Genomic DNA, 13,933 nt, shown 5'->3' with positions numbered 1-13,933 from the left:
CCTTGTTATGTTGTCTCTGCTCTCTCCCCTCTGCAACAATAGGATCTCCTGTTTAGATTGTCTCCCCTCTCTCCTCTCTGCAACAATAGGATCTCCTGGTTATGTTGTCTCTGCTCTCTCCCCTCTGGAACAATACGATCTCCTGGTTAGATTGTCTCTGCTCTCTCCCCTCTGCAACAATAGGATCTCCTGTTTAGATTGTCTCCCCTCTCTCCTCTCTGCAACAATAGGATCTCCTGGTTATGTTGTCTCTGCTCTCTCCCCTCTGGAACAATACGATCTCCTGGTTAGATTGTCTCTGCTCTCTCCCCTCTGCAACAATAGGATCTCCTTTTTAGATTGTCTCTGCTCTCTCCTCTCTCTGCAACAATAGGATCTCCTGGTTAGATTGTCTCTGCTCTCTCCCCTCTGGAACAGTAGGGTCTCCTGGTTAGATTGTCTCCTCTCTCTCCCCTCTGGAACAATAGGATCTACTGGTTAGATTATCTCTGCTCTCTCCCCTCTGGAACAATAGGATCTCCTGGTTAGATTGTCTCCTCTCTCTCCCCTGGAACAATAGGATCTCCTGGTTATATTGTCTCTGCTCTCTCCCCTCTGGAACAATAGGATCTCCTGGTTATATTGTCTCTGCTCTCTCCCCTCTGGAACAATAGGATCGCCTGGTTATATTGTCTCTGCTCTCTCCCCTCTGGAACAATAGGATCTCCTGGTTAGAAAGAATAAGAAAAAGGATCAAGAAATTATGATTAGGAGATAAGGTGGGGAGAGGATGATTAATTATGTAATGACTGCATTCATCGTGGCGGCTCCTCTTGGAGGTTGTTATCTGAGAGCGCAAATCCCTGAGTTGGATTGCCATTATCAATCATATGCGTCATTAAAATGCCATTCCTATTTGGAGAGAAAAAAGTGTTTGTTTGAATCCTCAAATTTAATTTGCACAATCTATTAAGTTATTTTGTACTTAATAAGTTTGTCAATAATTTCCTGGCTGTAAATGAATCAACCGGTAAGAGGATTATATAGACAATGGGTTTGAAAAATTCCTTTTAACCGTGTTCTTCTCTTTTGACTTTGCTTCTCATAGTGTATTTGTTCCTTTTTTTAAAGAATCAATTACATAACATCAAATGAATAGTGAAACTAGAGTTATGTCTTTGTCTCCATTGTAGGAATGTTGAAGAAGCTCACAACACTAAAAGTGGATGACAACCAGCTCACCTCACTGCCTAACACCATTGGAAGGTGAGTACTATCACTTCTCAAATTGCAATCCCTGAACTTCCCAAATGACATTTTTTGAGAGGATGTGGCCAAAAGCTAAACTAAATTCCAAGTCTTGTTTATTAATGCGTATCTATCATTGAACTGAATGTTAGTCAGTTTTAGGGCATCTATTGCATAACCAAATTAAAAGCCGTCAGAGACAGATTTTGATGGTAAATTGAGTTGACACATTGCATCTTAATCTTAGCTCGACTTCTATGCCAGTGGTTTGTTGCTGTAGTCAACACGGCCTGTGGATAGAAGGGGTCTGAAACTCTGCTGTCTCACTCTGGCACCTTCTCCTTGATGCTGCTTCTCACCTCACATCGACTAACGCTAATTTGCTCCATCACTGTTCACACCAAGTACAGAGTGATGTAGAACATTGTGTCTCAGTTGGCGGCACTGAGAGAGAGACAGAGAGAGAGAGAGAGGGAGGGAGAGAGAGAGAGAGAGAGAGAGGGAGGGAGGGAGGGAAAGAGAGAGGGAGAGAGAGAGAGGGAGGGAGGGAAAGAGAGAGGGAGAGAGGGAGCGAGAGGGAGGGAGAGGGAGGGAAAGAGAGAGGCAGAGAGGGAGAGAGATACATTTTGGGGGTGTGCCATTCATTTGTTGTGCAATATTTAAAATGGAGGCTGTCTGAGTGGACTTGACTCTGATGTAAAAAAAAAAAAAAAAAAAACTTCCCAAGCTTCCTCTGCTTGTATTGCAACCTCAAACTCAAACACAATAGCCAGCCAAGTTGATTTGCTTGTTTTATATATACGATATCAGTTTAATCTGTAAACTAGAATGAGTCAGAGGCAATTCTGGGGGTCAAGTCTGAAGACACCCAGTTACTGGGATGTCATAGGTCAGGGTCACCACCTTACAGCTCATCATATCATGTTCATCCTTACCGTGCCCTGCCTCCCCCACTGCTGCTCCCCAAGCCTGTGATACTGTTTCCTGTACACCTTTTTTTCTTGGTTTGTCATTGGTCGGTTTTGTGTGTTGTGGTTATTTCACATGCATCTAAAATGGGCCACTTAGTGGACGCGCCAAAATAGGGTAAGTAGACTGTAAATCCCTGTCTCCTGTACACGTTCCTCCTCGCCACAGCATGTTTATTCAGGCAAGTGCTCACCTTAATGTCCCCTGTCTGTATGTTCCGGCCAGGGAAGCAGCTCTAGTAAAAGGCCTGCATATGGGAGGCCAGCTGGGCCAGCCTGTCCAGACAAATGTTGAGCTAATGACTCTGCTGTGTGTGTAATAAATAAAAACAATTGTAAATGGTGATTGGCCCAAATGCTGATTGACTTTAAGCTGTGGTATGACACAAAATTAACTGTTTACTGTTCTAATAACGTTGATAAGCAGCAATAAGGCACCTCGGGGGTTTGTGGTATATAGCCAATATACCACAGCTAAGGGCTGTATCCAGGCACTTCACATTGTATCGTGCTTAAGAACAGCCCTTAACTGTGGTATATTGACCATATATCACACCCCCTCAGGCCTTATTGCTTAAATGAAGTATTTCCAGTGTGAGGAGGCAGCTCTTTCCCTCATCCTATCCTGTTCAAATACAATTACATTTTACACTAAACGCTCTGTTGGAGTTTGAATTTAAAAACTGGACAGTTGTTGTTGTTTTTGCTCACGTTGTCCTTTCAAATCTGACAAAGAGGCAAGGGCATTTGACTCAATAAACACTGTGGCTTTAGAGTTTAAGGTATAATATAAGAGTTAAGTTTGTCATTCATGAAGTTCAGTATTTAATATTCCCGATTTTGGTAAAAAGCATACTGTTGATTATAATCTGATTGAAAAGAGATACTGGCACCACCAGATAGTGAGTATTCATTTTCATTTTCACTCATGGAATTAATAAAGTTGAATAAATGTTGTGGTTTGTCTGTAAAAATCTCTCATTCTATCAAGTCATGGTATTGAATATTGCCATGATCCTCATGAATCCATTTGATTCATGATTTCACCTTTCTGTAGTCTGTACATGTCTTAGATGGATCTACTCTTATAAGGAACACAATTATGATTTGTTTCCATTAATGTCTCTACACCAAGGAGGGATCAGTCATCTGAGACTGTATCTGTCAACAACAAATACAGTCAATAACTAATAATGCAACCTGCTGCTGAAATGAATCTGCCCGTGGCTTGAGTGAAATAATGCTTGTATCATTATGATACAGTTGAAGTCGGAAGTTTACATACACCTTAGCCAACTACATTTAAACTCAGTTTTCACAATTCCTGACGTTTAATCCTAGTAAAAATCCCCTGTCTTAGGTCTGTTAGGATCACCACTTTATTTTAAGAATGTGAAATGTCAGAGAAATGGTAGAGAGAATGATTCATTTCAGCTTTTATTTCTTTCATCACAATCCCAGTGGGTCAGAAGTTTACATACACTTAATTAGTATATGTTTAATTTGGGTCAAACGTTTCGGGTAGCCTTCCACAAGCTTCCCACAATAAGTTGGGTGAATTTTGGCCCATTCCTCCTGACAGAGCTTGTGTAACGGAGTCAGGTTTGTAGGCCTCCTTGCTCGCACACGCTTTTTCAGTTCAGCCCACAAATTTTCTATGGGATTGAGGTCAGGGCTTTGTGGTGGCCACTCCAATACCTTGACTTTGTTGTCCTTAAGCCATTTTGCCACAACTTTGGAAGTATGCTTGGGGTCATTGTCCATTTGGAAGACCCATTTGTGACCAAGCTTTAACTTCCTGACTGATGTCTTGAGATGTTGCTTTAATATATCCACATAATTTTCTTTCCTCATGATGCCATCTATTTTGTGAAGTGCACCAGTCCCTCCTGCAGCAAAGCACTCCCACAACATGATGCTGCCACCCCCATGTGTCACGATTGAGATGGTGTTCTTTAGCTTGCTAGCCTCCCCCTTTTTCCTCCAAACATAACAATGGTCATTATGTCCAAACAGTTATATTTTTGTTTCATCAGACCAGAGGACATTTCTCCAAAAAGTACAGTCTTTGTTCCCATGTGCAGTTGTAAACCGTAGTCTGTTTTTCTATGGCGGTTTTGGAACAGTGGCTTCTTCCTTGCCGAGTGGCCTTTCAGGTTATGTCAATATAGGACTCGTTTTTACTGTGGATATAGATACTTTTGTACCCGTTTCCTCCAGCATCTTCACAATGTCCTTTGCTGTTGTTCTGGGATTGATTTTCACTTTTCGCCTCAAAGTACGATCATCTCTAGGAGACAGAACGCGTCTCCTTCCTGAGCGATATTACAGCTGCATGGTCCCATGGTGTTTATACTTGCGTACTATTGTTTGTACAGATGAACGTTGTACCTTCAGGCATTTGGAAATTGCTTCCAAGGATGAACCAGACTTGTGGTCTACAATATTTTCTGAGGTATTGGCTGATTTCTTTTCATTTTCCCATGATGTCAAGCAAAGAGGCACTGAGTTTGAAGGTAGGCCTTGAAATACATCCACAGGTACACCTCCAATTAACTCAAATTATGTCAATTAGCCTATCAGAAGCTTCTAAATTCATGACATCATTTTGGGGAATTTTCAAAGCTGTTTAAAGGCACAGTCAACTTAGTGTATGTAAACTTCTGACCCACTGGAATTGTGATACAGTGAATTCTAAGTGAAATAATCTGTCTGTTAACAATTGTTGAAAAAATTACTAGTGTCATGCAGAAAGTAGATGTCCTAACCGACTTGACAGAACTATAGTTTGTTAAGAAGACATTTGTGGAGTGGTTGAAAAACAAGTTTTAATGACTCCAACCTAAGTGTATGTAAATGTTCCACTTCAATAATTCACAGCCCATTTTTTTGCGTACAAATTAAGTTGGTCTGTGTAAGTAGGTCTGTGCTTCGCAGGTTCTTGACAAAATGATATGCACATATTAATATGGTACATCAAAGACATGTGTAGTAGAAAATCTGCAGATTTGTGGTTGTTTTTCCTTTATTTTTTACTGATAGGGTTTTGGTTATTGTGCTTCTTTACATGTTGATGTTACACTAATAACTAACCAAGTGGAAGTAGCTGTGGCATGAAGGATTCTTAAGGGACCCGTTCTCCTCTTTCTTCTTCTACCCAGTTTATCGCTTTTAGAGGAGTTTGACTGCAGCTGTAATGAATTAGAGTCCCTGCCCCCCACCATTGGCTACCTGCCCAACCTTCGCACGTTTTCTGCTGATGAAAACTTTCTCATTGAACTACCCAGGGAGGTACGTCCGTCCGTCTGTCCCTATATCCTCACAGTGCTCCTGTACTCACACACATACACAATGCATTTGGTTGTGTATTTAACAGTGTTGGGGAATAGTGAACTACATCTAGTTCAACTAGTAATTTAACTATGTTTTGCAGTAGCTTGGTGGCAGTTGAACTAAATTCAAATCTTGGTAGTGTTGTCAGTAGTTAATTACTTTTTTGTCATGCAGCGATGTGGCTAACTACTGGAACTACATGCTACTTTTTTGCAAAAATAATATATAGGTGAGGTAGGCAAGAATTTTCTTGCTTTTTCAGCGTCAGACCTGCCTAATTTTCACTTGAAATGTTGAATAGGCTAAATCACACCTTCTGCTAACATCTGACTCCAGAGTGATCTATTCTTGCAATTTGTAGTCTATGACATTTCAGGTTGAGATATGATAATTTAGCACAAAGTTGTTTGGATGTAGTGATCTACTTTTTCTTCAGGGTAGCTTTAGTGTAGCTTAACTTCTTCCCGTGTGAAGAAATTGGTAGTGTGGTAAACTATATTTTCAGAGTAGCTTCCTCAAAACTGGTCATTTATATGGTTTGGTGCATGGAAGATGGAAAGTGATCACTGAAATATCTGCTTGGCTCTTTTGTTGCAGATTGGGAACTGTAAGAATGTGACAGTCATGTCGTTGCGCTCCAATAAACTAGAGTTTCTACCTGATGAGATTGGGCAGATGACCAAGCTACGTGTTCTCAACTTAAGCGACAATAGGTATCTACCGATTGTTCTGCTATGTATACATACAGTAGCACACGCACACGCACATACAGAAACACAGACACACAGAAACGCAGACACACAGTGAATCCATATGTTCCTCACACTCTCATTGACGAGGAAAAGGCTTGTGTTGTGTGTCTATATATTTACATAGAGCGTAGGTGGAGTGGGGCATTCTTCTGAGGATTTTATATAAACTAGGGAAGCTAGCTAGTGGTTATTATTTTGTTAATAGCACATTAAGATAGCTGCACAGCCTTAGAAAGCACTTCCCCCTGCCCACGGGCTAATTAAGAAAGCTCTTTATGAGATGTTTGGTTGCTCTGCCAGTGATTAACTGGATCCAAGGTAATTAAACCTGACCATCACTTAACACACGACAGCCATTAGTCAGACCTGCCTCTACACGCAGCACCACACACCACAGAGCTGATAGGCTGCCTCAGAATGGGCATCGAATCACCCCAACCCTGCATCATCCTGCCTACGGTAGCCCACAACACTGTCTTCCTCTGACATATTTCTGTTGTCAAAGTGAGGCAGAGTTTGCTGAGCGTGTTGCCAAGGTGAGTAGTGGGTGTCAGTCAGTCAGAGGCAGGCTATTATAGTTCCTTGGCAGAGGAATAATATTGGCTTTTCACAGGGGACTTAATGATGATCTGTGTCCTTGAACACACCCGAACACAGTGTACTCTTTGAGATGATATGCCTTCTTACTCCCATTTCGTCTTCTTTTCCCTTACACAGATTAAAGAATCTCCCGTTCACTTTCACAAAACTAAAAGATCTTGCTGCTCTTTGGCTTTCAGACAATCAGGTAAATATGATCTTATATATTGTTTTGTTAGAAAGAAACAGACCTTTACGTTTTAGGATTAAATCTATTGTTTTACCTGTGTTAGCTATACTTGAAGTGTCAATGATGTGTGATTGTCTTCTGTGTGCAGTCCAAGGCCCTGATCCCTCTCCAGACCGAGGCTCATCCAGAGACCAAGCAGAGGGTCCTCACCAACTACATGTTCCCTCAGCAACCACGACATGATGAGGGTGAGCTAGCCAGATACTGTGGGTGGAAATGTAACACATGCTGACATGAGGGAAAATGCTCATAGCCAAGTATTCCCACAAAGTGGATGTTGCAGTACTATGAGTATGTGATTTTGTGATCTCTAAGGTGCCATGGATATGTATTTACAATTGATGAATGGTGCTTGAAATAACACTGGTATCCCTCATAGTAATGGGTATAGTGATATGTGATATGTGTCACTGTACTACCCTTTGAGGGTCAGAGAGACTGAAGGTGTAAATTTACTCAGGGATTGAATCCATTTTGAGGTTCCACTTGAGGGCGTTTGACAGATGGTTGGGTTAGGTGCCAGTGCACTGTATGCTGTTGGTGAAGTGAGCATATCAGAACAGCACCAGTGTGAGACCAGTGCACAATAAGTCAGTGACACCTCCCTGTTTTCCTGCCCGTAGACTACCAGTCAGACAGCGACAGCTTCAACCCCACCTTATGGGAGGAGCAGCGTCAGCAGAGGATGACCGTCGCCTTTGAGTTCGAGGAGAAGAAGGAGGAGGAGGACAACTCTGGAAAAGTCAAGGTTTCACAGGACTTTCTGTTGACCTCAGTTTCCCCCGTTTTTATTTAGTTATTCCCGCTTATTTTGCTTGTCCTGTCCGTCCAGGTTGAGATCAATCTGAAGCGCTACCCCACACCGTACCCAGAGGACCTGAAGAACATGGTGAAGTCAGTGCAGAACATGGTGGGCAAGAACCAGCTTCCCCTCAGCACTGTTACTAACTCCTCTGGTACCAACATGGAGTCACGAAAACAAGAACAGTATGAGCCCCCCTGGCCCATGCCCCCCAAAGAGGTAACAGACCGGGTCATACCACACACCCAGAGACCTACACACACACACACACACACACACACACACACACACACACACACACACACACACACACACACACACATACAAAAACAAATGATTTGATTATACATAGTCCTCTTTGGCTGAATGCGATAGATATGTGTCACCCAGTCACTCAGAGTGATCTTCTGTTCCAGGTGATGGAAAGAGAGATGTTAGAGAGAGAGAGAGAGTTCAACAAGACTCAGATGACAGAGCAGGGCATCATCCACAACTCTGCCATCGACATCCCAAAGCGCAAGGACAAGGAGGATCTGACTGAGAGCTCAGAGGTACAGGAGCAATTTCCTTATCTCTTTGTGAAAATGTTAAATCGTTTGTAGCACTTAATTACGTCCTTTTAACACCAGGAAAGCAAAACAAAACAACAGCTTGTATTGGGCTTGGTGGGGGAGAGAGTACTGACATGAATGTTTACACTGCAGCCTCAAGGTCCTCTCAGGCCGTTATGTCAGATTTAGTCCTTAGTTGCCTTGGACATCTCAATGTGAGAGTTCGGGTAGAGGTGAGACCACCTGTATTGAACGCATGGGAACTGAATTTCATTGAAAGAACTGAGTGGGTGTGTCCAAACTTTTTCAAAGACATAGATTAATGTAGTATCAGGTTTCAGTGTTTTTGACTTATGGCCAGGTGTGACAAAGTTTGAGGGGGCGATGTATTAAACCCAGGGCCATGGAACTGTGGCGCAGCAACTTTTTAGAGGTGATTGAAACCTACAGAGATCATAGAATCCTTTCATCTGGAAGCCTCAAAGGCCCCATGATGGCTTCAACTGGGTCTTTGTTAAATCGTTAGCTCTCTCTCTCTAAATACGCAGAGGAGTCAGACTGCTGAGGTGCTGTTTTCAGATTTTTTTTATGCTGTGTGCAAAAAGGTGCATTATCTTGGCATAATATCATATTGTGGCTGAAATGGAGGTTAACTCGGCCATAGCTCAAATGTCAAGTATTAGTGCATTTGCAAGTCCCCAGGGGGGCAACCTGGTGCAGAATTTGTAGCCTTTAATAAGGCTTGAAATACTGCACAACGAACAGCAGAGGCTGTTGAACAAACAGAGCAAAGGTCAGTGTTAAATGTCAATTGCATTCAGAGGACTCCAAGAGGCTAGATCTGAATAAGCGCCTGTTCCCAGAGTCAAGTGGTCAGCATCTGGAGATGAATGAAGCAGGTCATATAATATGTATCTTGTATCTGATTACTGTCATTTCTTTATAAGCTCTATAGGAGCCCAGAGTTTGGGCCATTTACATCAGGGTTGTAAATGCACTCATGCTGGTTGTGAGTCCTTTAAACATTCTATATATTTAAGATGAGATGTAGATGAGATTTTATTTTAACCTGTAAAATGAAAATACATTTCCAGTGGAAGTAGGTTCCAACTTCCAAGGAGTCAGCTAGCAACCACTTACTTTCCTAACCCTAAATCTGGAAGGTTCTCCTGTGCTTGGCACTCTGCTACATCTCTACCTCTCTGTAAAGTGTGTTGACAGAGCTGCAATGTCCTGTGTACTTTGTGTCCATAACTGCTTTGGATTGCCTCATGCTGTCTCCTCCCATAAAACCCCAGGGAGAAAGAGACCCTTGGGTGCCGCGATGCTGCAATGGGAACTGGGTCACTGGGTGGGGGCTGGAGGGGTGGGGGGCTGGTGGGGAGGGGGGCTGGAGGGATTGGGGGATGGAGGGGTAGGGGTGGCTGGAGGGATGTGGGGGATGGATGGGTGGGGAGGATGGATGGGTGGGGGGGTGAAGGGGTGGGGGGGCTGATGCCATAAACCATGCTTCTTTACCTCACACAACTTTTTTTTTGTAGAACCATGAAAACTTCCTCTCCATCTTTTATTTGTTTGTATGTGTGTTTGTTTGTTTTGCTTAGATTTCTTTACATCGCGTGGTTCCCAAGCTGCCACAGCCAGAGAATGCATCATCAGCCGTTACAGCTTCTTCCTGTTTCTGCCTCATAGTAAGTGGCTGTGAGATCAGACATTAGACAGTCTGCTCAACCACGGCTCGGCTGGTGTGACTTCACACTGCCTCTTGCACGCTGACAAAGACTATGAAACGTCTGGAGAAACAAAGTCGGAGTATCATGAAATATGAAGATGAAAGCCGATAACAGCCACTCTCTCTAATGAACAGTGAAACTGTAGATATGTAATGTATATCTTGTACAGTACTTATGAAGAGGAAAATTTTTTATGCAAAGTCTGCATCATGGCATATATAGTATACACAGTAGTGTGCCAATGGGCAGTAGACTGGCAGTGCCAAGGCTAACTCCAGCACTTATTGGCATCACCACACCACGCAGCTGTTTGTTTTGAGATAATCAAGCATTCCTCTGAGACGTGGCAAAAAGCATCCAGCCTGGCATACCAATTACTCCCAGCCAAAGAGAAGGTGCTGGTAAATTATGGACACAATCTTGGGAGTGATTTAAGGTGGCATTTTTACCCAAAGCAGAAAGCGGTTGCAGCTGTCGTTGCGTGTCATGTAACACTGAACATGCTGAACCCTCATAGTAGCCCCATCATGGGTATGGATTTATAGATATTCGATTATATGTTTTGAAACGTATAGAAGTATTGGATATATTGTGATCTCTTTTTTACACAAGAGAAAAAGAAGATGGCGGGAGATACAGATATGCCAGTGAGACAGTGCTGTGTAGTGAGTGTTCCTGGGATGTGGTTCCTGGAGTCGCCTGGCAAGCAGGCCTGGTGGTCTCTTTCCGCTCGGCTGCCTCAGCCTGCCCTGTGGGGGTGCAATGAGCAGAGCTGCAGATGTGGGACATCAGGTGTGGGAAGTAGGCTCTCCTGTAGCAAGCAGCTGGGCCTCTAAGCCCTAAGAGAGAAGGAAGTCACAGATACTGTAGGACATGCTCCAGTGTGTTACACATCACTAAGATATAGAGAAAATATATCAGTTACTGATGACACTATCAGCATAAGCAGTACAATAATGATCAGTTATGTACTATATTTGTGTCCTTTTGTTAGTTCCTGCCTCAGGAAGAGCTTGTGGAGTTAAGTCGTTGAAGCTGTTAACCAAGCTGTGTGTAGGTTTTTGTCTTTTGGTCTTTTGTTCAGAAATAAGAATTGTGTAATAACTTTTCTCAGGATTCTATGAGCGGCTCTCCGAATGATATCCGTATCTCTGATATGAGGCCCACCCTGGTGGAACCGGCCATGTACAAACCAAAGGTTGTATTACTGGGGAAAGACAAGAAAGGTAGGCCGTAAACTCCCATCCCTGGTATTCTACTTCACTACAAACACAACCATTATCATTAAGGTTATATCATCACTGCTCTCTGTTCCTCTAAACTCATTTCAGAAAACAAAAATGAGTGATGTTAGAGGTGAAAGATCACGCCCCCAAGACATGCTAACCTCCCCTGTTATGGTAATGGTGAAAGGTTAGCATGTGTTGGGTGTATGATCTTTGACCCTCCGTAACTTTCTCAGTCATTGTTATTCACGATTTATCCAGGATTGTCCATAATAATGGTAGCATCCGCATTAATGTAGTGTTTAGAAATGTATTATATTCTAATTTCTAAGAAAAGGTACTCTAAAATTACACAATAAATGATTTACCGTTCATTTCTATTGGGCACAAAATAATCTGAAACACAACCCAAACAAACTGTGAAGGCATCAAACACGTTTATAGAGTCACAAGCTTGATGTAGTCATTGCATGCTAGGAAAATGGGTACAAATACTGAACTTTTTAATACTTTATAAGAATCTTTAGGGGTGTCAATCATTTTTATCCCTACCTTTTTGAGATAAACAATGATTACTTGTTAAACAAAATCTCTTTCTCTGAACAATTATACCAGTATAAAATAATATAATTTCCCAATGTTTTAAAATTATTTTATAGTCATTATTGCTCATCTTTATCAATGGTGACCCCACCATATACAGTACCATTCGAACGTTTAGACCTACTCATTCAAGGGTTTTTCTTTATTTTTACTATTTTCTACATGACATTTTATCAAGGCACACCTGTAAATTGAAATGCATTCATGAAGCTGGTTGAGAGAATGTCAAGAGTGTGCAAAGCTGTCATCAAGGCAAAGGGTGGCTACTTTGAAGAATCTCATATGAACATATATTTGATTTTTTTAACACTTTTTTGGTTACTATATGATTCCATATGTGTTATTTCATAGTTTTGATGTCTTCACTGTTATTCTACAATGTAGAAAATAGTAAAAATAAAGGAAAACGCTTGAATGAGTAGGTGTGTCCAAACTTTTGACTGGTACTATATATTTTGGTCCATACTTTCAAACTGATAAAGCAGAGAGAGAGTAAGCTGATTGACTAGTTGCTGCAGGCCATTTGGGCTGATATCTCAATCGGTGGGAGGCTGACCCCTATCAGCAAATACACTCACTCTCCGCTCTTATCCTATTCTGACATGAAAAAGCCTCAAGCTTTCTAAACTCTACAGTGAAAATCCCTGTGTTTGCTATTGTTATTTCTAATTGCATGGTTGTTTCCTCCTGTGAGATTACAAAGCATAGTCCTGCAATGCACAATTATTATATAATGTCCTTGGGGAGTTTTGTATTCTAATTAGGTACGGTATAAAGCATAAGGGCGACTCCACGCCAGCGGGAGCGGGAATAATATTTTTGGTATCTCAGATTGTTCTGGCAATTCTCACATAGAAAATTAATTGGGAGGAAGGATGTTTAAAATGCTTTTTACATTTGTACCACAAACTATTTTTTTGAAAATCATGATGGAATTGGCCATTTTATGCCCTTTATAGACCTATACATGCCTCCTGTAAGACCATATGATATGTGAACCATATATGATACAGACAACATCTTGGTGTCATTATACTCCGTATAGTGGTCTCTCTAATATGTAGTATGTCTTTATTCTGAAATACAAATATTCACATTCATTTATTCAACATTAAAAAGATTTATTCCTCAAAATGACCCTTTTAGATTGTGTTCATTTTAAGACAGATTGTTCGGGACGATATACTCTACAAGTACATCACATTTCTAGAGTGGACTCTGCTAATTCTGAGGGTATGATACATTTTATGAGCACCACCAACACCGTGAATGGGAAAATAGATTAAATGCAAACTCCCTCTGCTGGTGACTTGCTGAATGTGCAATCCTAAAGGAGGGCTGTGATTGGTTACTGACCTATAACGTCAATTTCTGTACATAAAATGGGTCATATCATTAAAAGTACCAGAGAGCACACTCTGTAAATTAGAGATGTTTACAAACAAATCTTCATCAAAAAGGGTAGTTTAGAAATACTAATATTACTTTTTATCACATTGAATAAATACACATCAAAAGGTGTATTTCAGAATAAAGACATACTTCATATTAGAGAGACCAATATAAGGAGTATAATGACACCAAGATGGGCATAAAATGGCAATATTACTCATTATACAAAAAAACTTTTTTGATACAAATGTAAAAAGCATGTTATACATCCTTCCTCCCAAGGAAGTAACTATGTGAGAATTGCCAGAACTATCTGAGATACCAAAAATATTTCACGTGGAATCGCCCATGTTTATTGCAATCCATTACATAACGACTCCCTGTTGGATTGAGGAGAACAGCATCCAATTCTCTCCAATAGCTTTTGCTCCCCTGGAGACCCAGCTTTAGCCCACATTTCAAGTGGAAACACGAGCAGTGACCTTTTGAAAATAAGATAACTCCTTAAGCCCCCATT

The 13,933-nt window shown here is 41.4% G+C and overlaps 1 protein-coding gene across 27 annotated transcripts in view; it reads left to right on the top strand.

Moving 5' to 3' along the window:
* The window catches only part of lrrc7 (leucine rich repeat containing 7), a 171,884-nt gene that overhangs the window by 143,745 nt on the left and 14,206 nt on the right, over positions 1 to 13,933 (top strand). For 10 of the 27 annotated variants that reach the window (XM_090235686.1, XM_036978167.2, XM_090235685.1 and 7 more), the window contains 11 exons: positions 1,173 to 1,245; positions 2,296 to 2,313; positions 5,357 to 5,486; positions 6,126 to 6,241; positions 6,998 to 7,067; positions 7,198 to 7,297; positions 7,733 to 7,857; positions 7,942 to 8,130; positions 8,328 to 8,462; positions 10,067 to 10,153; positions 11,310 to 11,421. In XM_090235686.1, coding sequence (XP_090091812.1) covers positions 1,173 to 1,245; positions 2,296 to 2,313; positions 5,357 to 5,486; positions 6,126 to 6,241; positions 6,998 to 7,067; positions 7,198 to 7,297; positions 7,733 to 7,857; positions 7,942 to 8,130; positions 8,328 to 8,462; positions 10,067 to 10,153; positions 11,310 to 11,421 — 1,155 coding nt within the window. The remainder of the gene's footprint in view (positions 1 to 1,172; positions 1,246 to 2,295; positions 2,314 to 5,356; positions 5,487 to 6,125; positions 6,242 to 6,997; positions 7,068 to 7,197; positions 7,298 to 7,732; positions 7,858 to 7,941; positions 8,131 to 8,327; positions 8,463 to 10,066; positions 10,154 to 11,309; positions 11,422 to 13,933) is intronic. The other 17 variants (XM_090235691.1, XM_090235688.1, XM_090235681.1 and 14 more) reach the window with 3 other exon arrangements.

Source organism: Oncorhynchus mykiss, chromosome 5 (assembly GCF_057628025.1).
Source record: "Oncorhynchus mykiss isolate SJ-2025 chromosome 5, ASM5762802v1, whole genome shotgun sequence".
In the NCBI taxonomy this organism is placed as follows: Eukaryota; Metazoa; Chordata; class Actinopteri; order Salmoniformes; family Salmonidae; genus Oncorhynchus; species Oncorhynchus mykiss.
Note: the sequence above shows the minus strand (reverse complement) of the source record. Positions and strands in the feature narration are given on the sequence as shown.